At 49.9% G+C, this 25,838-nt stretch overlaps 1 protein-coding gene across 1 annotated transcript in view; it reads right to left on the bottom strand.

Annotated features, from left to right (window-relative positions):
* The window catches only part of LOC136611042 (cyclic AMP-responsive element-binding protein 3-like protein 2), a 48,735-nt gene extending 23,375 nt beyond the window's left edge, over positions 1–25,360 (bottom strand). The window contains exon 1 of the mRNA XM_066590294.1: positions 24,924–25,360. Within this exon, the coding sequence (XP_066446391.1) occupies positions 24,924–25,019 (96 nt within the window). The 5' untranslated portion in view covers positions 25,020–25,360. The remainder of the gene's footprint in view (positions 1–24,923) is intronic.
* Positions 25,361–25,838: the final 478 nt, after the last annotated feature.

Below are 25,838 nucleotides of genomic sequence, written 5' to 3'. Positions count from 1 at the left end.
TTGGAGGCTGCACACACTTTCCACATCTGGATTGCACTGAGTCGGCTCACATTGCATCATCCGTCCATCCCGCGCCCCCCACCCCGTGACACGAGCGGGAATGGACTCCAGGGCCGCCCCCTCCCAAAAGGGATCTCCTGACCACATCCACATTCTGCCTGTTCCTGGCCGTGGACCAAAGGGAGCCCGGCTGACGGCCGGAGCGACGGAGAGAAGTCAGCGGTAACCGGACGCTCAAAATAATGAAACTCGTTTGTCTGGGGAATCTCTGCGCCGCCACCAGACAATTCACGAAGACGAGTCACATGATACGCCGCTACCACCGGTTAAATGGCGACTACTTGATCCTAGCTGGTGTAACCTAGTGGTCACATCATCACCTACGACCCTTGGTCCCTTCTGCATAGGCAGAGTTTGCCATGAATGGGCAGAAACAATCAAGTGGAGATGCCTCTCCAACTAGCTGTAACCCAAAACTATGGCGAGTTGGGTTGTAGAGCCATTAACAGCTCAGGATGGCGATGCTGGTGAAGGGATATTAACGGTGCATTCAGCATCACTGGGACTAACGGACTTCTCCCATCAAGTAGGCGGCCATTTTTAGCTCTACTAAAATTAACGAACACGGCCACCTTTTAATTTGCCGTCAGTAATATTATCACAAACCAAAAAAAGTCTCATTTGCGAGTCCTCTGGGTGACTTATCAGCTCTTCAAATAGAACTATGGGGACAAATGTACGTATTAAAGGACCCCTTAAAAAGCTAGTCCCGCCCAGCAGACTATTTAAGAACCTTCTCCTCCAATCAGAGCAGCAGGAAGAGGTCATGTGATCTGCAAGAGGGCTCTGCTGAGTGGAGTGGAGTTTACGTAAAACTATTTTCTGTCGCCATAAGAGACATTATCAAAAGGGCCGTTACGGACCCGCCGATTCAGCAGTCCATTACAGCCGAGCATACGCGGCGGGTTTTGTCCAATAGACTTCCATGGGGGTGCCGAAATTTGCAGGAAGTCAACCCCCAAACCCCAGCAGTAGCCGCGGATTTAGAGCAGCTTTGCTGCAGCGGATTTTCTGCACTGAAAATAAGCAGATACTCCGCTGCAAAACCTGCACTGTGTGAACGCCTTGACCAAGAGGTGGGCCCCTTTAAGAATATTCATTCAATGGCTACTCATGCCACTGTGAGTAATGGAGAGGGCAAGAACGGCCATATTGCCTTACCGATCGCATTCTTCCACAGCGCTCCCTAAAGGACGACGGCAGAATTATTTTTACCTCGAACAAGAGGCTGATGGACTCTGAGATAAATACTCAAAATTAGAAAACGATGAATTCAAATTGAAGTCAACGCCCCCTTGTAAACCGGTCCGGGCAGGAAGGGAAGGGGTTAAGCTAGCCCCCAAGCCTGGCCATACCACTGAACGACGGTTGTGAATTCCAAGCCTTGAGGTAAGTAGACAAGTCTGGGCGGTCTCTAGACTCGCTGAACGCAGAAACGTGAGCCCAGGTGTTTGGTACAAAGAATCTCTTCATGAGGCGGGACTCCATCGTCCGGCGGAGGAGGCGCAGACATTCCTGCCCGGGGTACCTGCAGGCGCAACGCGCAGGTTTTAAGGAATTCGCTCTCTATCTTCCTAGAAATTTTGTGGAACCCGAAGTAAGCCGGGTCCACGTTACTGATGGCTGTGCGCCCTCCGAATACTTTATGCATCATCTGTACAGTTTTCAGCTGCCGCGTTTCATACATGTTGCTGCGGTATATATGCAGTCATATGATATCTATGTATCGGTTCACGAGATGTCGGTTGGTGGCAGTGCCTCAAGACCTCAAACCTTGCTCCTTAAAGGGGACTTAAAGGGGCATGCCCACAAAACCCTACCAGTGCCTGCTCAGTACCCCTCCACGAGCCAACATGGAGAGTGACTCGAATAGTCCTCCTAGGCAAAGGTTACTACGACCGTTAAGTGTGGCCATCACAATATATAGCCATTTATCTGTCACCTCTTTATCTCCTCTCTCACAGCAGGTTTCCGGTTGTGAGAGCAGTACATTTCTGCATACATGAACCCCCCATGAGCACACCCCAAAAATGACTGCACTGCTAATCATTTCTTAAAGGCATATTCCCATTTTACATAATTATGGCGGATGCACAGACTATGCGAAAATGCTGATCGGTGGAGATTGGGAGAATACGGGTCCAGTGACCTTATTCACCTACCACCCCACCAGCACGTGCTCAAGGGAAAGCAGCCTTCTTGACTGAAGCTCTGTGTGTATAACCATATGTTTAAAATGAGAATACCACTTTAATTCAGCATTAAAAGGGGCTGTCCAGTTGCAAACTACTGACGGATAGGACAGCAGTAGTATATCGGTAGCGATCTGCTGCTGGAGACCCCTGCTGATCAGCTGTTTGCTAGGGCAGTGTGAGGGTGCAATTAGCTGATTTCTGCAGGAAGTAGACAGCGCTGTTCCCACTGCGGTGGTCAAGCTTGGTATTACACATTTGTTTCAATGGTACCTTGGCCTGCAATACCAAGATTGGCCACTGCAGTGAGAATAGAGCCCTCGGCTTCCTGCGGAAAACAGTATCAGCACTAAGGGCCAGAGAACAGCTTATTAGTGGGGGTCCTAGGCAGCAGACCCCCCTGATCTACTAATGATGGTCTGTCCCAACTGGAAACCCCTTCAAGTGCCACATTATCAGATAGTCTAGATTATCAGACAGTAATATAACACTCACTCGGATTCCCGCTACTCTGATGAGATTTTACATTAAAGGGCGGTTCTGTGCCGTGAAAAGATTAGCAAATTCTGGATTAAAGGAATTTTATTTCTGCATTTACAGAGAGCAGGAATGAAGGCCATGAGGTCGACCAGATGATCTCTAGGACCTGGCTGGACACCGATGAGCAGGAGGAGCAGATCTCGTGTAGCGGGCCGCCAGCACCGGCCGTCCTGAAGCAACATCTGGAGTCCATCAGAGGAGAATCCCTCCCAGCGAGGAACGGCTGCAAGGGGGGGGGGGGGGGGGGGGGAATAAGAACAATCACTGTAAGATCGCAGGGCCAGAGAAAACCACATCATCTGGGAGGAGCTTCACTTTAACCCTCCAATGACAGATAAAGTTTTGAGCTCCGCCCTTTTGCCAAACAGTCAGTGGGAAAGCTGGGTTAAATATTTGCATAGCAGCTCTATTTAGACATTGTATTACAGTTTTATTCAATTGCTTTATGTATGAATCTGTGGGCGCCCCTCCATCCTTTGAGGGGGGGGAAGGGGGCCCTTTCACCCCCACCTGGGTTGGCGGGGGCGCCCCTTCCTGCCCCGCCACCTGCGCTGGGTTTCCAATATCTGTACACCGCAGAAGTTAGTGCACAGAGCAATCAAAAGGCGGCCCCAGCTGTCATTCAGAAGCATGGGAGAGCAGTCATGAACTGATTGTCACCCAGCTTTCCAATATCAGATCATCCAAAGATCTGCATTGCATCAGGGGTTAATGTGCAGGTGTACGAGCGCTGCCCCCTTATACCTCCCCTCCGGTAACAGAATACGAGCCCCCCGCCGCAGGGGAGGAGGTGCTAGTTGCCGCTGGAATCAACAGATCAACTGAAAACCAGCTTCCAAGAGCGTCACTCATAAAGGAGGCATCGCCTTCCACAGGCAACGAAGGCGTAAATGGCGACATTCGTAATCCCTGGACATGATGATTTTACAACGCACAGCGGGGGTCCGGCGTTACGAGGGGCGGCGGTAATTACCGAGAACCCAAGTGTCATCGTTAATAATACCACTTCCCAGAAAGTTGGGTGAAGCGGGTATGGCTGCCAATACAAGTTCCCAGGGCACATTATGTATAGTTATAAAAAAAAGGGAATTGGCGTCCAGCAGCAACTATCTAGCCAGATTTGCCAATCAGAAGTCCGGGAAAGTTGTCTGACAACCAGTAAAAACACCAGAGAAGTTGTCACCCAGCTTTCCAAGGCTCCTGAAGGCCAAGCCTGTTTGGTTATGAACGTTTTTGGGAAAAACCGGGGCAAACGTGACATTGGAAGAAGAGTCTTCCCACAAATAACAGCTAATATTAAATATGAAGCAATGAGCCGTTACAAGGGGAGCCCGCACTGACAGGAGGCACAGCCGTGGGGTTAAAGTCACCGGTCATATTACAGTACATTGTGTCCTTTCTGGGAAACATCAATGCATACAATTAACGCTGCTTGTAAGGTTTGCTGTATATTCATACAAATGTAGTCATACTGCATCTGGCTAAGTGTGCGCTGGCCCTTTAAGAAAAAACAAAAAAAAGTGATGCAAGCGAGTTATCAACTTTATGTCACTGAAAACAATTTGCGTCCGTGTGTGTACGGTTAACAAAGTCCACATGAGGTCAGAGAGTAAAAGAGCAAAGAGAAGCAAATCTACTCCATATTCTGCTACACATGGGACCACAATGGAAGCTTCTGGGCCCCGATGCAAGACCTGGAACAAGCTCCCACCTACCATGTAACACTGGGGTCTTCTGATGTGGCATAAGAGCCGCCCTCAGGCACCGGGGCCAGATGTGACACCACCTCTGTAAATTGTAGATTTAATCTAGTTCCCCTTTATAAAAAGTGAATATTTTTGATATTACGATGGTGACATCCCAGATACTTAAAGGGATTGTCCACTGTAGAGAAATCTAGCAGAAAGTGTTCAACTTCCCTGCAGCGCCTCCACAGGATGCAGGAAGTATTACATTGGGCATACTAAATCAAGAGGATGTCTGTAACGCACAGATGTGTTGGTTTCCCCAGAGCAAGAGAAGGTTAACAGAGTCATGAACCCTCCTAATGCCAACTCCGAATTCTCTAATGGGGTCTCTAAAAATCAGTTTTCTTATTGTATGTATGGGTCTGTTATTTGAGCAGCGTGGGGGTGCGGCCCTCCCCTCCACTTGCATGACCAACGCTTCATTCAGTCTCCTCCTCACTCCGTGGGAGAGGTGGGGTGTTTCAGTTACCCCATAGTGTGAAGAATGGGGGGACATAGGACCCTTATTCTTGAGACCAGCAAGGGTCTCAGCAGCGAGACCTCCAGCAATCAACTTATCCCCTATCCTGTGTATAAGGAATCACTTGAAATTCTAGTACAGCCCCTTTAAGGAATGTTCCTAGATGGTAGAGGTTTATGTCACCGGTGACCGCGGTATCTGCGGATGACAGGCACACGTTATCTAGTTATTTATTGTTGTATCTGCAGATTTTGAGCCAAATCTAATGCGGTCCAAGGTGACCCTAATTTCCTATATCAGAGTCCATAGCGGGGGCGCAATGTCCCTTTACCAGGAATTCCAGATAGAAAGCAGACATAACCCGGTACGATGAAGTAGACTCAGAGGTGGAGAATGTGCCGCAGGACATGCAACCAAAAAAAGGTGGCCCACTGATATGGCTACCTCATGGCAAACCGCTGGGAATTGCAAAGACCTACTCCCACCCACGGGGTCATGTCATTTGCCGTAATGGCCCTTTATCATTAAAGGGCCTTTATGGCCTTTATCCCAAGTACGATCTCACTTCAATCGGGCTTCGGTCTACAAGGGTGTGTTCTAATACATTTCCAAAAATTAATTAAAAACTACGGCAACATTTCTGAGTAACTTCACCGGGGACAATGGTCGCAGTGTCTTCAAACACAAGAGACAAAGATGGAGTTTTCTTATGCAATGGCATCATTTTTCTTGGCGTCCATCTAGCACGGCGCTGTCCAGTTTACCAGTCCTTAGAGACCCCTGGAGCCGGCCAAGGATTGAAAGGGCTGAAAGAACGGGTATTAATATTGAGTCACTTTGGATATCGGCTGAGTCGAGTCTGAAGTTTCCAGAAAGCCAAACGTCCTGTGGGCCAAGCTGGATGACTTAACCAGAAAAACAAACTATGGAGGGGGCTGGAGAAGATCTTAAGACGCAGCTACAGAAAAATTTAACTCCTTCTGGCCTCAAAATCAGAGAGTCAAAGAATGTCTGACTTTTCTATAGAAGATGCTCATAGACCATATAGCAGCCCGTGTTTGGGCAATAGGACCATGCCATACATGCCTACAGATCTGGGGTCCATCCCCTGAACTCCTCCATTGTCAGCTGGTGGCTCTCTAAGTGATGCCTGAGGTGCCCAGCTTCCCGCTGGGGTGAACAAGCCGTCATCCAAGGCAAAACAACCAAAACCTGCCTGTTCTCCATAGCTTGTGTTTCACTGGAGGGCCAAACAATGGATTGCCCATTTTGGCTAGTATTGCCATCAGCGAGGACTATGCTGCCATCGAGCCACCGGAGATGTGCTGAGGAGATGCTTTAGAGTTTCCATAACCAATTTCACTCCTACAGACCTAAACTAGGGCCAATTTTCAAGGAATGGAAATTAACTTGAAATGTAGAAGGAAACGAATGCGAACGAAGAGATAACATTTAACCCTTTCCAATCCCCTGTCTGACGTCTGAAGACATTATGACTTAAGGCTTTACAGCTCCGATATTGGAAGACGTCCGTCGGGGTTCTCTTACTGTATATTGCCAGCCTCTCTGCTGTCGGAGCCTATCCAGCGTGTCACCTCATGCAGTACTGGCTTTAGCCAGCAGATAGCGCCGTTGTATAATGGCAGAAAAAGAGTAAGCCCCTAGGAAAACCAGGATACAAAGCCTTGGTTATTACTATTGTGCCACCAGCATCCACAGAACTCATGGGTGGCATTACTGCTATGGTGCCACCACCATATGGAAAACCCATGGGTAGCAGTATTTATAAAACTGGGCCACCAACTGCAGAAATGGTCCACAGTACTATTACATTATTATGGTGCCACCACCATTCGCAGAACCCATGTGTGGCGGTAATACAATGCCAACACTATACGAATGGGTGTGCGGCCCCATCTGGACACACAGAAGTGCATTATGGGTGCTTTATTATAGCATACTCTAGATTATTATTTTAGGAAGCCATATTAAAGGTTTTTAAAAATGTTTGCATCATACATGTTAATAGAGATTGGCATTTTTGCCAATTCTGGCGAGTACCGCGGCGCACGTCTCCGGTTGCGGTATTGGGTTTGGTGTTCTACCATGTGCAGCCGGGTTAATTCCGAACGGTTGTCAAGGGGTGCCAGCCTAGATTTTTATTTTTTTTAGAGCATTTCAGCAGAAGCGTCGCGAGGATGGCAGGTTCACAAAAATGAGGACTGCAAGACAGACCAGACGCATTCCTGGGGGTGGAGGCGGAACACGGAGCCAAACACACCTCATCTATTGTACGCCACAAAGCCTGCTTGATTCAACGCTGTTACCTTAAAGGCGCCGCTTCCCAAAAGTCACCTGGAGTTATTTCAATGGCCTAAGCAAGCAAAAATAAAACACAACCAACGTGTTTACGGCCCCTTTAAATGTTGTTTTTGGAGTTTTTTTAAAAAGTTACATTTCAAAAAAGTCATGCATAAGTTTTATTTTAACGACCTGCAGTTGTAGAATGTGGCCTGGAGGGGTCACTACTAGCGACTCAGCAGAGAGCACCCTATATGCCTATATTGCAGCACAGAACTAAACACCAACTAGAGTTAAATGCCAGACCGCTAATTAACCCACCAGGTACCGCTGCTGCCCGAGGGCACCTGACATTTCCATTGTCTGTCATTGAACTAATCCCATTGAGTGTGCCAGGGTGTCTCCACACAGGGGAAATGTCAAGGGAGGGCAGGTGGAGACGTGCAAGCATAGCCGACATAACCGCCATCACCGAGTGTGAAATACAAGGAGACCCGACAGTTATAGCGGGAGTAGAATACCATGGAAAACCCCTTTAAGGCTACAACTTTATTGATCATGGCAATATTGGCAAAACATAAAACATGTGAGACTAAAAGCAGAAACCCAAAAGTAGTCCTTGTAAAACCAGACTCCCATCGGTCGGCAGTTGCCTAATCCAAAGTACACCTCGTTTTCTAGACACATTTTGTCGGTATGCTTTATATAAAGTCGCAGTTTTTGTAGGACTGCTTCTATAGACCCCCATAATGCTTTTCACCAAGCAGCCAAAGTTTTATGGTCCTGTTAAAAGGAACCATAAACTACTGATGGCCCATCCTTTGTTATCAATAGTATATAGGCGGCGTTTATTGCACAGGACTCCCACCGATCAGCTGTTGTCTGGGTCAGTGCTCTTGTGTACTCAGCAGATTCCTGAAGGAAGCAGACAGCTCCGTTCTTACTGCAGTGGCTAATCTTGGTATTACACACAATGTTTCCATTCATTTCATTGGGACACTGGCCTGCAATGCCAAGCCTGCCCACTGCAGCGAGAACAGAGCTGTCTGCTTCCTGCAAGAGTAAGGCCTCGCTCACTTGGACGTTTTTGTACAGCTCCTACTGATTTCAATGGGATTGTTCACACAAGCATCAAAACATGGTCTGCAACACTGCGCTTTGATAGCGATGCATGTCCTATCTTTAGCCGTTTTCAGCTCTGCATCGCCCATTGAAAAGAATGGGCAGCTCAGCCAATCACAGTCCACAAAAATAGTGCATCAGCTTAACGACAAGGGGCATCTTATTCCTCCAGCGATAGGAAGTCCTTGAGATAATAGGCACTGGGTCATCTGTCGAAAGAATAAGACGTTCCAAGGAGCAGAAAGAAGCCACTAAATACATACAGCTGCATCCAAAATACTTCATACTAAATAGCATATAATGGGATTACGTTCCTGATAGTCCAAATGTGTCACCATTGTCCAAAGGGGCATTTTAAGGACCCCAATGGTCTAGGAGACTTTGGCCCATCCCTGGAGATTGTATGTAAATACAGGTTTGCTGTTGGCATTGAGATATTGTGATGAGATGAAAAGTCCTCAATTGTGACCGGTGGGGGTCCGAACTCCAGTAATTCCGCTTATCATTGCTTGATTGGGACTGAGCAGCAGTACAAAGCACCGCCACCTCTGTGGATGAATCACTGTCTGCGCAAACAATGAAGAGGACAGGCAACCGGTGGGACCTTCACAGACCCGCATGATGTTGATCAGTGGCGGTTCAGCTGGTTAGACCCCCACCGATCAAACATTGATAGTCTCCCTACAGGGCCTCTTACGTGGCCCAACGATCCGGTAAGAACATTTGTTGGCCCAGTCTTTGGGCCATGTGGAGGTGCTGCCAAAACCCAACAAATGGGCAACTGCTCGTTTGTCTGGTCATCGTATCTTTAACGGGACACCAAAAGGGATCGCCATGAGCAGCACATCTATTCCATACAAGCGGGAGATGCGCTGGCGACAGCAAGTGTCTGGGGGGCAATGACCACTTGTTCCAGTTAAATGCCACTTTAAGGCCACTTAAATAAGTGTTGACCGGCGCTCGTCATCAGGATGATATCAAGGACCTTGAGAACAGGCCACCAATACTTTCATGCCAGAGAGCCCCTTTAAATAGAAATCTACGGATGGGAATGTATGACTCTGAATGCAACAGAAGTACCCAAAAAGTCATTTAGAAATTGCCTGTACCAAGGTACTGTGGAGGGGGGGGGGGGATACACATCAAATCCACCCTGAGGTCTAAACGATTCGAAGAAGTGACAGTTCATCCCAACCCGGGACACTACCAGACTGTTTTGTTTTCTGCAAGGACTGGCAGTACTACAGTGACAGCACTTCCACCCCCCAACCCACCTTGCCAGCCTCACAAGCCTGGTAAAATTACTGTATAGTCGCATCTGGCAGCCATTAGTGACCAATTCCATCATATAACACTAACATCTGTATTTGGTTTGGCCGTTTTTCAACTTTCTTCCCCCATCCTCCACCAGGAACAGACTGAGAAGAAGGAAAAAAAAAAAGTTTATGAGAAAGAAAATACAGATGTCTTGGCTAAACTGTCCATCAGGGGGGTCAACAAGAAGAGTGTAAACATCTACTGTAGAGTCACGGGGGGGAGGATCCACCATCGGGAGAATTTACAATTGAGGTTACTCTTTATTAACTCTTGGTTCGAAAGTCAACCAGTAGAATCAAGAGCCTGAAAACAAAAAGTTGCATTGACTAAAAAAAGTTTGAATGAATTTCCTGAATCTTACTTGAATGTTAAGTAAAATTGATCTGATTTAGACAACTAACTAACGCTCTGGAGTTGGACGTCCTGAAGAGCTCTCTTTACGTTCCCCTTTTTGTGACCCTACAAGGCCCGGTATGGAAAGTGGATATTGGAATGAGGTATATATTAGAGTCCCCCTGCCCGATTGTTGTCTATGCGGTACAAAGGAGCTGACTCTGCAAATACCTCGACAAGCATGCCGAAGGCTAAATAGCTGTCAGAGAAGTTCAAGACAACTTTTTGTAAAACTTCTGCAATCTCTTCTCTCTGGTTGGTGCGGTCCATGGATAGCCGCGACACAGGAGGACTTTCTATTCTAAGGGAGAGTCTATTCGTCTCACTATTTCGGTTCCTAGACTAATGTTTGGAGGATTAGATCATGGATTTGATATTAGGAATGAACTAATATGGATCTTTAGACTGCGGTACAAAAAGGTAACAGAAAGGAAACAACGGGGCAGAAGCCATCGAGCCCGTGCTTATATACCAGGAAGGTTGGTGACAACCATTGTAGCCACGAGGGTCGGTCATCGAGGTTCCTCAGACTCTTCGCATCCCTCACCCCAGATCGGAGTCACGTGAAGCTTAACATACTACGGTACGGAAAGAAAGAGCCATACACGGAAATCTGCAGCCCGTCAATGACTCTTTGTTGTCTGAATTGCCCTTTTAATGCCCAACCCCAAATGTGAGGGAGCCGGCACCCGCAGAACACTGGTGGTGCTGTAAGGGGACAACGGGGTCTTTGATGGTGGTTGGAGGCGAGAGAAAACCAACGAAGACTCCGAGCACACAGCGTTCGAGCCTCTCATTGGAGGAAATCCTCCCAACGTATACCCCCAAGAGAAGACGCAGCCCGTTGACCCCAACTGCAAAAAAGTATATAGTGCAGTGTAGTTTTCCTGTACAGAAGAGAGAGGTATACGAACCTCTACGCGCTCGAAGGAGGCCAAAATGGCAATCTTGACCCTCGTGGAGTGAAGGCAGCCCTATGGATACATTTAATAAGTCCACCATGTAGCCATAGGTAGGACGCCAATGTACTCCATACACAACGTAGGGCGGTAGCAATACATGGTACATGTAAGTCCTAAGGAGTATCGCCCCCATGTGGTCATTTCTCCAATTCGCAGTCTGATGTAACGAGCGCCGGCCAACAAGCATGGCGATCAGCACTTTCCTTACGCAGGTTGAGAATCATGACTATGCGAAGTTCGTTAGTGCAATCATTTGTTCATCGCCCTGTTCACAATAAGTAACATACAGCCAATCAGTGCTCAGGTTCACACGGGGCGGATTTGCAGCGGAAATTCCGTGCGGAATTTCGCCGCGGCAAATCCGCATTTGGCCGCTAATCCCGGGATTAGCCAGCCATGTGGACGGGATTTCTCAGAAATCTCGTCCACACGGGACGGCAAATCCGCTGCGGCTAAGCCGGCAGAAGCGGAGCGGAAGAGCGAGCGGCCGGGCAGCTTCAAAGCCGCCGCGGGTTTTGCAGCAACGGTTCTCCCGGCGGAAATCTCGCGTTTTTTTGCTGCGGCCAAACCGCAAGATCTCCCCCGAGAATCCGCCCTGTGAAAACCCAGCCGACACATCAATGATTAGCGACAAATGAGAGCTACTCGCTTGTTGGCGGACCGCTGTCCCTTTTACATGGACCGACAATCACGCAAACCAACTTCGGTGCCCAATGTTCGGTCCCGTAAAAGGGCTTAAAGCGGTTGGGCCAAATTGTGTTACCACTTAGGTAGGATTCACACGGGCGAAAGCGCATTTGTGTCGCACAAATACACCGCATGTTTGCACGGCCGAAATGCATTTACGTCGGAGTATTTTGCATAAATGAACCGCGCATTTTTGCACGAACGCATTGATTTTGTGAGTATACGCGCCGTGGACACACAGCTTTCCGGCGTATGTCGGGTGCGTTTATGCAAGCTCATTGATTTTATTGGACTCGTGCCCATAATAGAGCATGGGGCGTATTTTATTATGCCACTGAAATACGCAAGATACACACGTGATACACCGCATAATACGCATCGCAAATACGTGCATGCGAATACGGCCTCATCCACAGGACAGGAGATCGCTTTATGACCAGTGGGGGTCCGACTGCTAGGACCCCCACTGATCTCGAGGACGGAGATCCAATCTATCCTCAAGTAAATGTGGAGGAGGTTGCGCAATTCACCGAGATGTCTCTGTCATCATGGTCTCCTACACAGCTGATGGGCGACAACCACTGGTGGCAGCCATTACTGTGCCCTTAAAGGGCATACAAGCAGGACACTATATGGTTCTGGGGACGCTCCGCTTTATTGTAGGGGAGAGATGTACGGTGATGAGAACAGCTGATGGACAGCGATTTCTGAAGCTGCGCTCAAATCTGATCCGATACAAGCAGTGGGTCTTCCCCAGCCGTGGATGGCGGTGTTATTTATTACACTGCGTAGAAATGTCTTTTACCGTTCAGGGTTTGTGGGAAAGCTGGGTGCCATCTTTATGGCCTCATAACGGTTGCCATTTGTCATGTGAGTAACAGTACAGTCGGAGGAGCACGGCACAAACACCGCAGCTGACGTCTCTCCAGAGCGATGGAACAAGCCGGGCCGTTTTTTAACGCATTCCAGTGAAATTTAGGAGGAACCAAACAAACGCAAAAAATCTAAGGTTCCCACAATAAGAAGGGGGGGGGGGGGGGAATCGTCCGGCCCACCCCATGAGTCAGACGGAAGGATTCTGGCAGCGCTCCTCACATTTTCCCATAGCAGGAATGTAGGATGCAGGAAATTGTAACGCTTTGCAGTTTGAAAAGTCGTTCTTAAAGGGACACCAGCGTACAAACTTGTGTTCCCTGTTATCAGCCACCTCAAGGGGAGTTTGGAGATGGAAAAGGTGACTGTAGTGCTCTCCAAAAATCAAAAACTTTATATAACGTCTATCCAGGGGCTCCTCTTATATAAACACATAGATTAGGCGTTGTCCTTGCTAGTTCCTGGGAAAGTTGTGTGACATTCAATATGGCCGTCGTGGCCTTCTCACTTCCATACTGCTGCATAACTAGGCAGGTTTACCATTCTGGAGTGTGGAAAAGCTGAGTGCCGACCCTGATGGGAGCCGCTAAGACGCTTGAGAAACCTTTACATCCATATATATGACAGATATCGGCGTCACTGCGCCACTCTTTAAGAGGAGCTTTCAGGTCTATCAGTTCCTGGGAAAGCTGAGTGACAACCAAAATGGCCACCATACCGCTCATGCAGGGGTTTTCACAAAGCTTTCTAAAAGCCCTGAAAGGTAAGACTGTCTAGCCCTATAGCCTTACCTCTTTCCTCGCCCCATGTAGCCGATCTGCCATTCAGGGGTTCAGGAAAGCTTGGTGGTAGCTGTAGAGTCCTATTATGTTATACCACTGGGTCGCAGTGATTAGACAAGGATAGGCCAAACTTATGGCCAGCGAATCAATACCTGGCCGGGATGTAAATATATATATATATATATATATATATATATATATATATATATATATATATAGCCTGAGTGACCGTCGCAGCAGAAACCCCCTCCAACGAGGCACAGCGGGAATGTCAGCAGGAGAGCAGAGAGCCCCGGCTGGCCGCAGCTGGAGAGGAATCTGCTGAAATGTCCCACAATGCCGGTCATGGAGCCGAACTAATCACAGACCCAGAGAAGGCGGCAGCCAATCCCATCGCTTCTCTCATCTTCTGACCAGCACTGGAGAGATGCAAGCTGGAATCTGATTGGTTGCTATGGGCAACGGCTCCCTCCAGCCTGCAGGCCCATTGTTTATAAGTGACGACTCTGCAGAGTCTACAGGGGGCTCATTGTAACCGAGGAGACCCCCGGACTGGGGGCGGAAGAGGCAGCGCTGCAGAATGTTGTGGGGGCTTCATTACAATCCACTCACCTCTCCTTGTTTCTGTAGTCCTCCTCACTCCTGGGGTCGGTATTCGCTTAGGAGGGGCCTGGTCTGGGGGTCTATGATCAGAGTGTCTGTATTTAGGGGGTTTGTGGTCCTCATTTGTCTCCGGGGGTCCGGTCCAGAGGCAAGCATTAACTTTACTGGCGGTCCTGGGGCTGCATTACAGTTCAGGGGTCCTTATTACCAGAGTTCTAGGCCAAGGATCCATAATACTTTAGTGGAGGACCCCACTAGTTTAGATCTGTATTACTTTAGGGCAGGGGTGTCACCGAGGGCCACATCAGCCTTCTGGTTGCCCATAAAGGGCAGAGTGTAATATTAAGACCGTGTAATAAGGGGCTCGTTTACACGTATTACACAATGAATACAACCCAATGGTTTCAATGGTTTCCTTCACAGAAGCGTATTTTTTTCGCAATGTGTGATCGCGGAAAGAAATACGCGACATAACCTATTTTAGTGCGTATTACACATCGCGATAGGCCATTAAATAAAAAGCTGGCGCAAATACCCACAAAACCTGCGTATTCACTGCGCATTTGTGAGGTAAGAGCGATTTTCAATCTCCCAAATATGCAGTGTATTTGCACAACCAAAATGCGCTTACACCCATGTGAACAAGCCCAATAGTGACCCCCATTAGGGGCCCCAGTAGTAATAATGACCCCCCATTAGTGGTCCCAGTAGTAATAATGACCCCCCATTAGTGGTCCCAGTAGTTATAATGACCCCCCATTAGTGGTCCCAGTAGTAATAATGACCCCCCATTAGTGGTCCCAGTAGTAATAATGACCCCCCCATTAGTGGTCCCAGTAGTAATAATGACCCCCCCATTAGTGGTCCCAGTAGTAATAATGACCCCCCCATTAGTGGTCCCAGTAGTAATAATGACCCCCCATTAGTGGTCCCAGTAGTAATAATGACCCCCCATTAGTGGTCCCAGTAGTAATAATGACCCCCCATTAGTGGTCCCAGTAGTAATAATGACCCCCCATTAGTGGTCCCAGTAGTAATAATGACCCCCCATTAGTGGTCCCAGTAGTAATAATGACCCCCCATTAGTGGTCCCAGTAGTAATAATGACCCCCCATTAGTGGTCCCAGTAGTAATAATGACCCCCCATTAGTGGTCCCAGTAGTAATAATGACCCCCCATTAGTGGTCCCAGTAATAATAATGACCCCCCATTAGTGGTCCCAGTAGTAATAATGACCCCCCATTAGTGGTCCCAGTAGTAATAATGACCCCCATTAGTGGTCCCAGTAGTAATAATGACCCCCATTAGTGGTCCCAGTAGTAATAATGACCCCCCATTAGTGGTCCCAGTAGTAATAATGACCCCCATTAGTGGTCCCAGTAGTAATAATGACCCCCATTAGTGGTCCCAGTAGTAATAATGACCCCCATTAGTGGTCCCAGTAGTAATAATAACCTCAGGCCAGGCAGCTTCCTACAGACATTCTTATCACCCAGCTTGCAGGTCCATTCCAGCGACGGTGCAATCTGTGACCGCTGACCGCTCCCCTTGGCGTGTGCGCTGCGTACAGGACGGATCACAGATGCCGGGGGAACAAGGTCAGCGGTCAGACTGCACCGCTGCCACCAGACCCACAGGTTGTGCGAGTGGAAAGGTTACTTTAGTGGGTCCAGTCTGGGGTCTGTATTTGTTTAGGAAGGGGGGGGGGGGGGTCTTGTCCTATCATCACTCAGCTTTCCCAGTAAGTCAACAGAGAGGATCAGTGACGCTCTTGTAGTTACGGTTTTTTTTCCCTCATCTCTTATAGGGACACAACCCGCTACGGGGCGCATTTATCATATCGCTATAACAACACGTTCTAGAGGAACAGTAGACGGGTGTGAAGGGGCCCTTTGTCCAATATATTCGCCCCTTCCCCCACACAGTGATTCAGCCGATGCCGAGATATATATTTAGCCGTGTTATTATAAGGCTCTTGTTCCGCCTGGCACCAGCGCTGCAGACACCGTTACATCTACACTGCTCTTTGTGGTTGTGGGGAAGTAACCCATTATTAAAGGGACGGTAAAAAAATATGTATATATTTAACGGGAAACTAGTTTTTTTCTGAAACCCGTATATAACATTGTTTAAAAAACACCCAAAACATATATAAGATCTTTCCTTAGTGGCAGACCGGTATCATACCCCATGTATAATGAATGCCAGGCCAGGATGCATACAGTCAGGGTCACTATAGGATGGGCTGGGGGGGGGGGCATACAGTCAGGGTCACTATAGGATGGGCTGGGGGGGGCATACAGTCAGGGTCACTATAGGATGGGCTGGGGGTGGCCAGGAGGCATACCGTCAGGGTCACTATAGGATGGGCTGGGGGTGGGGGCATACAGTCAGGGTCACTATAGGATGGGCTGGGGGTGGCCAGGATGCATACAGTCAGGGTCACTATAGGATGGGCTGGGGGTGGCCAGGAGGCATACAGTCAGGGGGACTATAGGATGGGCAGGGGGGGGGGCATACAGTCAGGGTCACTATAGGATGGGCTGGGGGTGGCCAGGAGGCATACAGTCAGGGGGACTATAGGATGGGGTGGGGGCATACAGTCAGGGTCACTATAGGATGGGCAGGGGGGGGGGCATACAGTCAGGGTCACTATAGGATGGGCTGGGGTGGCCAGGATGCATACAGTCAGGGTCACTACAGGATCGGCAGGGGGTGGCCAGGATGCGTACAGTCAGGGGCACTATAGGATGGGCTGGGGGTGGCCAGGAGGCATACAGTCAGGGGGACTATAGGATGGGTAGGGGTGGCCAGGAGGCATACAGTCAGGGTCACTATAGGATGGGCTGGGGGTGGCCAGGATGCATACAGTCAGGGTCACTATAGGATGGGCTGGGGGTGGGGGCATACAGTCAGGGTCACTATAGGATGGGCTGGGGGTGGGGGCATACAGTCAGGGTCACTATAGGATGGGCTGGGGGTGGGGGCATACAGTCAGGGTCACTATAGGATGGGCTGGGGGTGGCCAGGAGGCATACAGTCAGGGGCACTATAGGATGGGCTGGGGGTGGCCAGGATGCGTACAGTCAGGGGCACTATAGGATGGGCTGGGGGTGGCCAGGAGGCATACAGTCAGGGGGACTATAGGATGGGTAGGGGTGGCCAGGAGGCATACAGTCAGGGGCACTATAGGATGGGCTGGGGGGGGGGGGGGCATACAGTCAGGGGCACTATAGGATGGGCTGGGGGTGGCCAGGAGGCATACAGTCAGGGTCACTACAGGATGGGCAGGGGGGTGGCCAACACAGTTGGGCAAAACTAAAAATTCAGATATTCATTTTGACAGTGTGGTCCCTTTAAGTCCGGTCACTATGCGGTATATCTGGTGACAGGCAGTAGACGGTTAGCGCTGCCAGCAGCATCTGGTCTAGCTATACTCAGTCATTTGCAAACAGAAGCGGTCCCAGATCAGATTTCAAAGGGTCGGCAATACAACAGAAGCCCACCGGTCCATGCAGACCCTCCGCCAGATGTAAGGCTCTATGATTAGCAGTCAATCGCGGGCAGAGAAGAGCGGGATGCTAATGATAAGCTGCGCCAGATGAGCACTTTGACTGTGAAGGCATGCTGGGAGTTGTAGTTCGCTGAGGATCTTCCCTATCTAACCTGATCTGAATAGAACAGGATGGGATCCCGGTATAACATCCAGCGTGTTACAGGGATGCTACACGTGTCATTATAACATGATTATAGGTCTCTGCTGTTCTAGTCGAGCGCACAGCTGAAAATGGCGTGAAAAACGGGCGCAAACATGGGCATGAATGTGGGCACCCAAAAGGGTGATTCAAAGTCTAAATTAGTTTGGGCCACTGAACTAGCATCGGCAGCACACAGAGGGCGATGCCCCACCTCAAATATAGTTGGGTTTAGCTTGACCCAAAGAGGTTCAGTGCAGAACGGCTGGCACCAAAGTGGGCAGGCCGCAACTTTTTGCCGATCTGAATAAGTAACTGGCGTTTTCAAAGGGTGAAATGCGTTTGGGCCAGTGATGTAAGACAGCGAGCATACAGAGGGCGATGCCCCATATCAGGTCTGCTATTAAATACACCCCGGTCCAAAGTGGTTCTGAGTGTGAAAATTGGCATCATAATGGGCAAAAAGCCACGTTTTACTGATTTGAATAAGTAACTTTTGTTTTCACGCCCAGAACCTCTTTGCGCCGGGCAGAACCCAACTATTTGATGGGGGGCATCACCCTCTGCATGCTGGCAGAGCTAGTTCAGTGGCCCGTTGAGTCCCATGTTATGCCATCTTCGGCCGTGTTCCCCTCTGGGCGCCGCCCTGTAATACAAGTGATTACTAAACTACGTTATCTTTATTAATGCTCAAGAAAAAAAACAAAGACATTTATTGCGAACAAGCATGATGAAGAAGAGCGGGCCGTGCGGGCGCGAGGCCGGGGGCTCCTGGTACAGGAATGATCTTACCAGACAGTCTGTAACGGGGCCAAGAATGCGGCAGCAGAGAAGAGGTGAGCGGCGGACGGGCCAAGGTCTGTAGACAGCAAATACTGAGAAGTAACAGAACTCTGCTCATCCAGCACGCCTGGTAATCCGGCATTAGATCAATATGGCTCCACTGTCAGATGGCAAGCGGTTTGCCTCTGGTCCCAGCCTGCGCCATCTTGGATGTAAGCCAATTCTGTGCAAGTTAAAGGGGTTGTGCCAAGCTATAAAGTTATGCCCCATCCAGAGGAGAGGGGGCAGCTTTATGATCGTGGGGGTCCAAGAGAACAAGAGTCAGAAGGTCCCCACAAAGGAGGTGGCACATGCCCGCTGGAGTCAGAAGGTTCCCACAGAGGAGGTGGCACGTGCCTGCTGGAGTCAGAAGGTTCCCACAGAGGAGGTGGCACGTGCCTGCTGGAGTCAGAAGGTCCCCACAGAGGAGGTGGCACGTGCCTGCTGGAGTCAGAAGGTCCCCACAGAGGAGGTGGCACATGCCCGCTGGAGTCAGAAGGTCCCCACAGAGGAGGTGGCACATTCCTGCTGGAGTCAGAAGGTCCCCACAGAGGAGGTGGCACATGCCCGCTGGAGTCAGAAGGTCCCCACAGAGGAGGTGGCACATGCCCGCTGGAGTCAGAAGGTCCCCACAGAGGAGGTGGCACATGCCCGCTGGAGTCAGAAGGTCCCCACAGAGGAGGTGGCACATGCCCGCTGGAGTCAGAAGGTCCCCACAGAGGAGGTGGCACATGCCCGCTGGAGTCAGAAGGTCCCCACAGAGGAGGTGGCACATGCCCGCTGGAGTCAGAAGGTCCCCACAGAGGAGGTGGCACATGCCCGCTGGAGTCAGAAGGTCCCCACAGAGGAGGTGGCACATGCCCGCTGGAGTCAGAAGGTCCCCACAGAGGAGGTGGCACATGCCCGCTGGAGTCAGAAGGTCCCCACAGAGGAGGTGGCACATGCCCGCTGGAGTCAGAAGGTCCCCACAGAGGAGGTGGCACATGCCCGCTGGAGTCAGAAGGTCCCCACAGAGGAGGTGGCACATGCCCGCTGGAGTCAGAAGGTCCCCACAGAGGAGGTGGCGCATGCCTGCTGGAGTCAGAAGGTCCCCACAGAGGAGGTGGCGCATGCCTGCTGGAGTCAGAAGGTCCCCACAGAGGAGGTGGCACATGCCCGCTGCTGCTCCAGTCATATCAGTGGCAGCACCACAAGTTGCCGAGTACAAATATTCTGCAATTTCCAGCACTGCCAAGATATGAATGGCGCAGCGGCACGCCTGCGCAGCCTGTGCTCCATGCTGGGACTTTTGAGACCCCCATTCTCAGGATTGGTGGGGAGGGTCAGACCTCTGAGACTTACACTGATCCTGAGAACAGAGGTCCTGAAGGTCTCCGTATGAATGGAGCGGCAGCGTACATGTGCGACTGCTGACCACTCACATAGGGACCTCCAAAAACTCCATTCTCCGGATCAGCAAGACCCCCACTGATCATTAACCCTTTCCAATCCACTGTCTGACCTCTGAAGACATTATGATTTAAGGCTGTACAGCTCCGATGTTGGAAGACATCTGTCTGGGTTCTCTTACTGTACATTGCCAGCCTCTCCTCTGTCGGAGCCTATCCAATGTGTCACCTCATGCAGTACTGGCTTTAGCCAGCAGATAGCGCCGTTGTCCAAGGGCAGAAAAAGAGTAAGCCCCCTAGGAAAACCAGGATACCAATTGGATTGGAAAGAGTTAAGCTCTCACTTATCTTGTGGACAGGGGGCAGCGTTATAACTCGGCACAACCTCTCATTGTCTACTGGGCTGGGCTGCAACTTTCCAAAGTACTTTGCGATCATTTCCTCACCGTTTTCAAGATCTCCGTTTGCTGTCAGTGTTTTGGGTTTTTTTTCGAGGCTGAAAATCTATAACGACCCAATACTTTGCATAGTAGAAGGTTTGTATCCAGCTTAGGCAAACCCATATGAGCTGCCGCTTGCTGTCAGTGAACGGAGACACTGCGGACAGATCTCCAGTGTCTGGATTTAATGCTCTGTTCACGACTGCATCGGGAGGCTCCAGCGCAGATTCAGCACAGCAGGACGGAAGCCAGAAGAACCCCCTTATAGCCAACGAAGCCCGTCTGACAGCGCTTGTGTCTGTCATGGAACAGACCCAGCTTTCTGTTTTCCTGTTCCCATGATGCAACAGGAAAAGTGAAACCTTTAATTGCTCCAATGAATCTAAAAATGAAAAAAACCTTGTACCGTTTTGTGTATACAGCTCCTATGTGGTCCCATGTGTCTCCATGGTAACACACTACTAACATTCCCTTCACAGCCTCATCCTGCAGCCGTATTCCCGTCCATCTGCTCTTATATTTTGCTAATCTACTGGGAGAGATTGAAGAAATTGCCTGCAGGATCAGACTACACAGGGTTTTGTTTGTAGTCTGTTACCATGGAAACACATAGGTTTGCATGGGAGCTTTATATGCAGAAGTATTAGCATAATCATGATTAGTAGGAGGGTCATATTAACCATTTGTAGTGGAGGGATGGCCGAGCATACATGAAGTGACTGCGCACGTACAGCCGATGGGAAACAGGACCTCCTCGTTCTCAGTCGATGGCTGAACTACCCCAAATCACACTTTTAGGTCACGCGTGTTAGATGGGTGCTAAAAAGTATAGCAAAAAAAAAAACACGTTCAGGTGGTCTTTGTTCTCCCAGATAGCAGCCTACAGACCGCACGCAAGTCACATGGTCATATTTGTGTATGTTAATGATATAGGGGGCGGGGTTTGTGTAACACAAAGGAAAACACGAAGGCTTTGCTGGAAAGGTCAATGTTCCGTCTCCGCGGATGAGTTGACCTTCTCAGTAAATCCTGTTGGCACATATTTACACGGCTGATGTTCTTGCACAAGTTTTATGCGTTGCGAGACCCACGGAAATAGAAAAATCGCTGCACGACCCGTCTTCACGCGAGAATAGGACTTGCATCGTGCGATATGCGGGAGACCCCACATCGCCACGAGTCACTGTCAGCCATGCCACTACCTCACCCGAGTCCGTCCCACTCCCAATGCAAAAAAATGACAGCCTACTTCTTCGTTTCACGTGTCCCTCTTGGCTTCACTTCCAGATGCAGAGCGAATACCCAGGTCATGTGACTGGCCGTAGCCAATCAGCAGCTATAGGGAGGCGGTGATTGGCTGCAGTGGTCACATTGTCTTCACTTCCAGCTCAAGGATCCAGTGATGACTAACAAGTCCATCATCTTTCACATCACTACTGCACAATGCGACAGTTTTTGAAAGTTTTGGCCCCCTGCACACGGCCGGATCGGACTCCAACCCGGTGCCCGGCCGGTGACTCCAGCGTACCTGTCCGCCGTCTTCTAATCTGTGCTGCGATTGTGCCAGCCGGCGCACATGCGCAGTACAGATTATGCCGCGCTGCCGCTACGTGATGACGCGGATCCTGTGACCTTTTCGCAATGATGATTGCGGAAGGGTCGCGGGGCGGACGGCTTCCATTGACTTCAACGGAAGGGTCGCGGGGCGGACGGCTTCCATTGACTTCAACGGAAGGGTCGCGGGGCGGACGGCTTCCATTGACTTCAACGGAAGGGTCGCGGGGCGGACGGCTTCCATTGACTTCAACGGAAGGGTCGCGGGGCGGACGGCTTCCATTGACTTCAACGGAAGGGTCGCGGGGCGGACGGCTTCCATTGACTTCAACGGAAGGGTCGCGGGGCGGACGGCTTCCATTGACTTCAACGGAAGGGTCGCGGGGCGGACGGCTTCCATTGACTTCAACGGAAGGGTCGCGGGGCGGACGGCTTCCATTGACTTCAACGGAAGGGTCGCGGGGCGGACGGCTTCCACTGACTTCAACGGAAGGGTCGCGGGGCGGACGGCTTCCACTGACTTCAACGGAAGGGTCGCGGGGCGGACGGCTTCCACTGACTTCAACGGAAGGGTCGCGGGGCGGACGGCTTCCATTGACTTCAACGGAAGCCGTTCGCACAGAAGCCGTACAGAATCTCAGCATGCTGCAATTTCTCCTTCGCGAGCGGAAAATGTCAAAAGATTTCTGGTCATCTAGAGGAAATCACGTTTTGCCATAGCATGTCATGGGCGGAATCGGCTGTGGAATCCGGATGCGGACACCCGCTCTACAATGCGAATCTACCCGTATGCAGGCGGCATTGCTTGCATAAACCCTTGAAATTCCCCTGCAGCACCTCCGCAGGAGAAATGAAGCATTACATAGTTCCCATTTAAATCAATAAGCGGTCTAGTGTAATGCACGGATAACAGGTCCTCCAAAGAGAGACACCCTGTCTTTATGGTTGCTCTTCTCTCCAGCTGACAGATGAGGGTCCTGACAGAGGACCCCTGATATTAACTCTAATACGATTAGGAAAATGGGTTTTCTTGCTTTATATAAACCTGTAATGATTGTAACTTTCTAATATACTTTTCAAGATCTCTGTTTGCAGTCAGTGACTGGGAGCTTTCTTGTTTACCTCCAGATGATGACAGCCTGTACAAACCTATGGTGGGGTTCACACGGGGCAGAATTGCCGTGGAATTTCCATGCGGACCCTCCGCAGCAAGAGCAAAGTTAACAAGCTGCGGAAATAACCCGCCGGGAAATAAGACGCATTTGATTCCCCAGCATGTCAATTTTAGCGCCGTCCCCACTGCGGACCTCACATCCTCTCAACGAGGGGGGTGAATCCACATAGGAATTCGCAATAAACCCGCACCAAGTTTCTGCGGCTGATCTGCAGCAGAACGCCCGCTGCGGACGCAGCCCAATACTCCTCACGGCCGAGGCTCCACTCGGACCAAAGGAGCATCCGGATGAAATAGCGCAGCATGCTGCACTATAATCTCAAGACAGCTGGATGGGAACCCAATGAACCCGGTTCTAGTCACATGGGTCCGTTCTGCGTTGCCCGGCATAAGGGTCCTCACCAAAATCTGCACTGCAAATTCTACTGCGGATCGGCATAAAAACGCTGCGTGTAAGCGACCCCAAGACGGATCTAGTAGCGGGTTGCAATAATAGAGGAGGAATGACACAACGATGCGACTGCAGCCGTACAGTTTGCTACAAATGTATCCAGTCTAGACAATCCTCAGTCTGATACATTGTAGCAGAAGAGCAGCTGTTGATATATCTAAGGGCTTAGTCACACAGCCAATCAGGGGGGGTTCTGGGTAATTGCGCAACGCACAGAACCCGTGGATTGGAGTAACCCATCATTTCCAATGTGTTCATTTACACGGGTGTTTCTTCTCTCGCACGGACCACCGTGATACGGAAATACTGACGCAGCTCCGGTTTTCGTGCCATTCTTGCCATGTTCGGTGCCCTGCGATGCCAGTTGCGCCGAGAATCTTGGCCGCAATTCACTATGTATATACGGCCTGATGCAAAGGATTGTCTAGACTGAATACCAACAATCAGCATTAGGTCTGTGCAGAAGCCACAGTCACTGACAGCAAGCAGAGATCTTGAAAAGGATCAAGAATTCATACATAAAGTAGATCAGATGTTCATCTCTAGGAACATCTACGAGGTTGGATACGTGAAGGTGCAATGCGAAGCAAGCATCGTACCCTCCGTCCTGCGGCCCGTCATGGTTGCTAGGTTACGTGTTGCTGTCAAGATGCGAGTCAGATTTACGTCCCTCGTTCCTTTTTGAAGCCCAAAATAAGGCAGAATTGATTTGACCTTTGACATTGACTTCTACTGATCTAAATCCACTATAGATTCATGGAGTCTTCCTTTAATATATATCATTTGGCGGCAGCATCCTGACATACTGCGCCATTGTCACCTATATATCTGCTCGCAAGTAGCTGCCACTTCAGAAACCGGACCCCTACAAAATCGTTCATCGATCTCAGGGTTGGCAGCAGAGGGGAAAAAAACTGGAGGAAAAAAGTTGACAAAGTTGAAAGGAAACTTCTTGGGGGAAAAAAAAAAAAAGTTTTGAAAAAGTTTTTTGAATGGTTTCATATTTACCCCCCCCCCCCCCCCCTCCTTCATCCCGTCTCATGGACACAGCTGCACTCATATGTTGGCCGCTATCCAGCTGCAGAGAGTTAACATCTGTACAGAGCGCGTCTGCCCCTTTAAGGATTTAGGCTTAGAGAACGGGAAGAATTTGAGAAGCCAGCGGAGGCGAATACGACCCGAAATGCAAATACGAACCCGCAAAATAAACAAACTTTTTTTTAATTAAATGGAGCATTTAAAAAAAAATTAAGTAACTACCTGACCCCACTGTAACACTTCCTGGCACCGTCAGACATCGCATCACTGAAGCGATGGGCAAAAATAAAGTAAACTTTATGAACAATGTGGCTTTCTTACCGTATTATACAGCGATTCGCCGTCGGCCCCCTCGGACAGCTCGCTCAGCTTACGGTCCCATTGTATGACGGGGTCTCCGCTCTCCAGTATCTCCATGATCTGAGCGATGATCAACACGAAGGGTTAATTGCAAGGAGGCTCTGGGACTTTTGGGGTTAATAGGCTCTGGAATCCTGCAGATCTCAGCAGTGAGGAGGGAGATCAGCTGATCAGTTTAAAGGGACTGCAGGGAGAGAAGTTTAGTTTGTGGCAGTGGAGGAGCCTCCGGGGTCTGGGTGCAGTGCAGTGCTGGCAGTGTTGCTATGGTGAACTCTAGGTGACTACAGTGGCTTCAGTCCAGGGTGAGGGTCCAGTGGGAGGTCAGGGGGATGACAGTCAGTGCACAGATCCTCCAGCGGCAACGTCCAGGATCAGTCTGACAGCCTCACTCACCCTTCACCCGCCCACCTGAACACAAAACACGCCTCATCTTCATCTCGTCCAATCACTATTCGTTATACTCCCAACGAGTTTACTCTCAGCCAATCAGCGAGCGCTCTATGCCCTGAGGGAGAACGCAGCCAGAGCTCACAGGAATGTGGGCGGGGCGTCGTTTGTTTGATAACTCCGCCGACCAATCGGAGGCTGCGATGAGCGTTAGAGCCGGCGACGAAAACTTGACTGACGTCCTGAAGGACCAACAGGAAAGAGAGGTCAGATGGAGCGACCAATCAGATAAGGACAAGAATATCTATGCAGCCAACACAGAGGAGGCTCCGCCCACACGCTCAGCTGCTTCTCCCCGCACACACGGCGGTTTGTTGTGGCGTTTTATCCAATAACGCAGCTGCCGTTATACAGCAGGCGTTTATTTCAGCAGTCTGGGGGGAAAAAAACGTATCCTGCGTCCTTGCGTATAAAACATGTACAAGGACG

The sequence above is a fragment of the Eleutherodactylus coqui genome, chromosome 2 (assembly GCF_035609145.1).
Source record: "Eleutherodactylus coqui strain aEleCoq1 chromosome 2, aEleCoq1.hap1, whole genome shotgun sequence".
Classification (NCBI taxonomy): Eukaryota; Metazoa; Chordata; class Amphibia; order Anura; family Eleutherodactylidae; genus Eleutherodactylus; species Eleutherodactylus coqui.
This window is presented reverse-complemented; position numbering and strand designations above follow the sequence as displayed.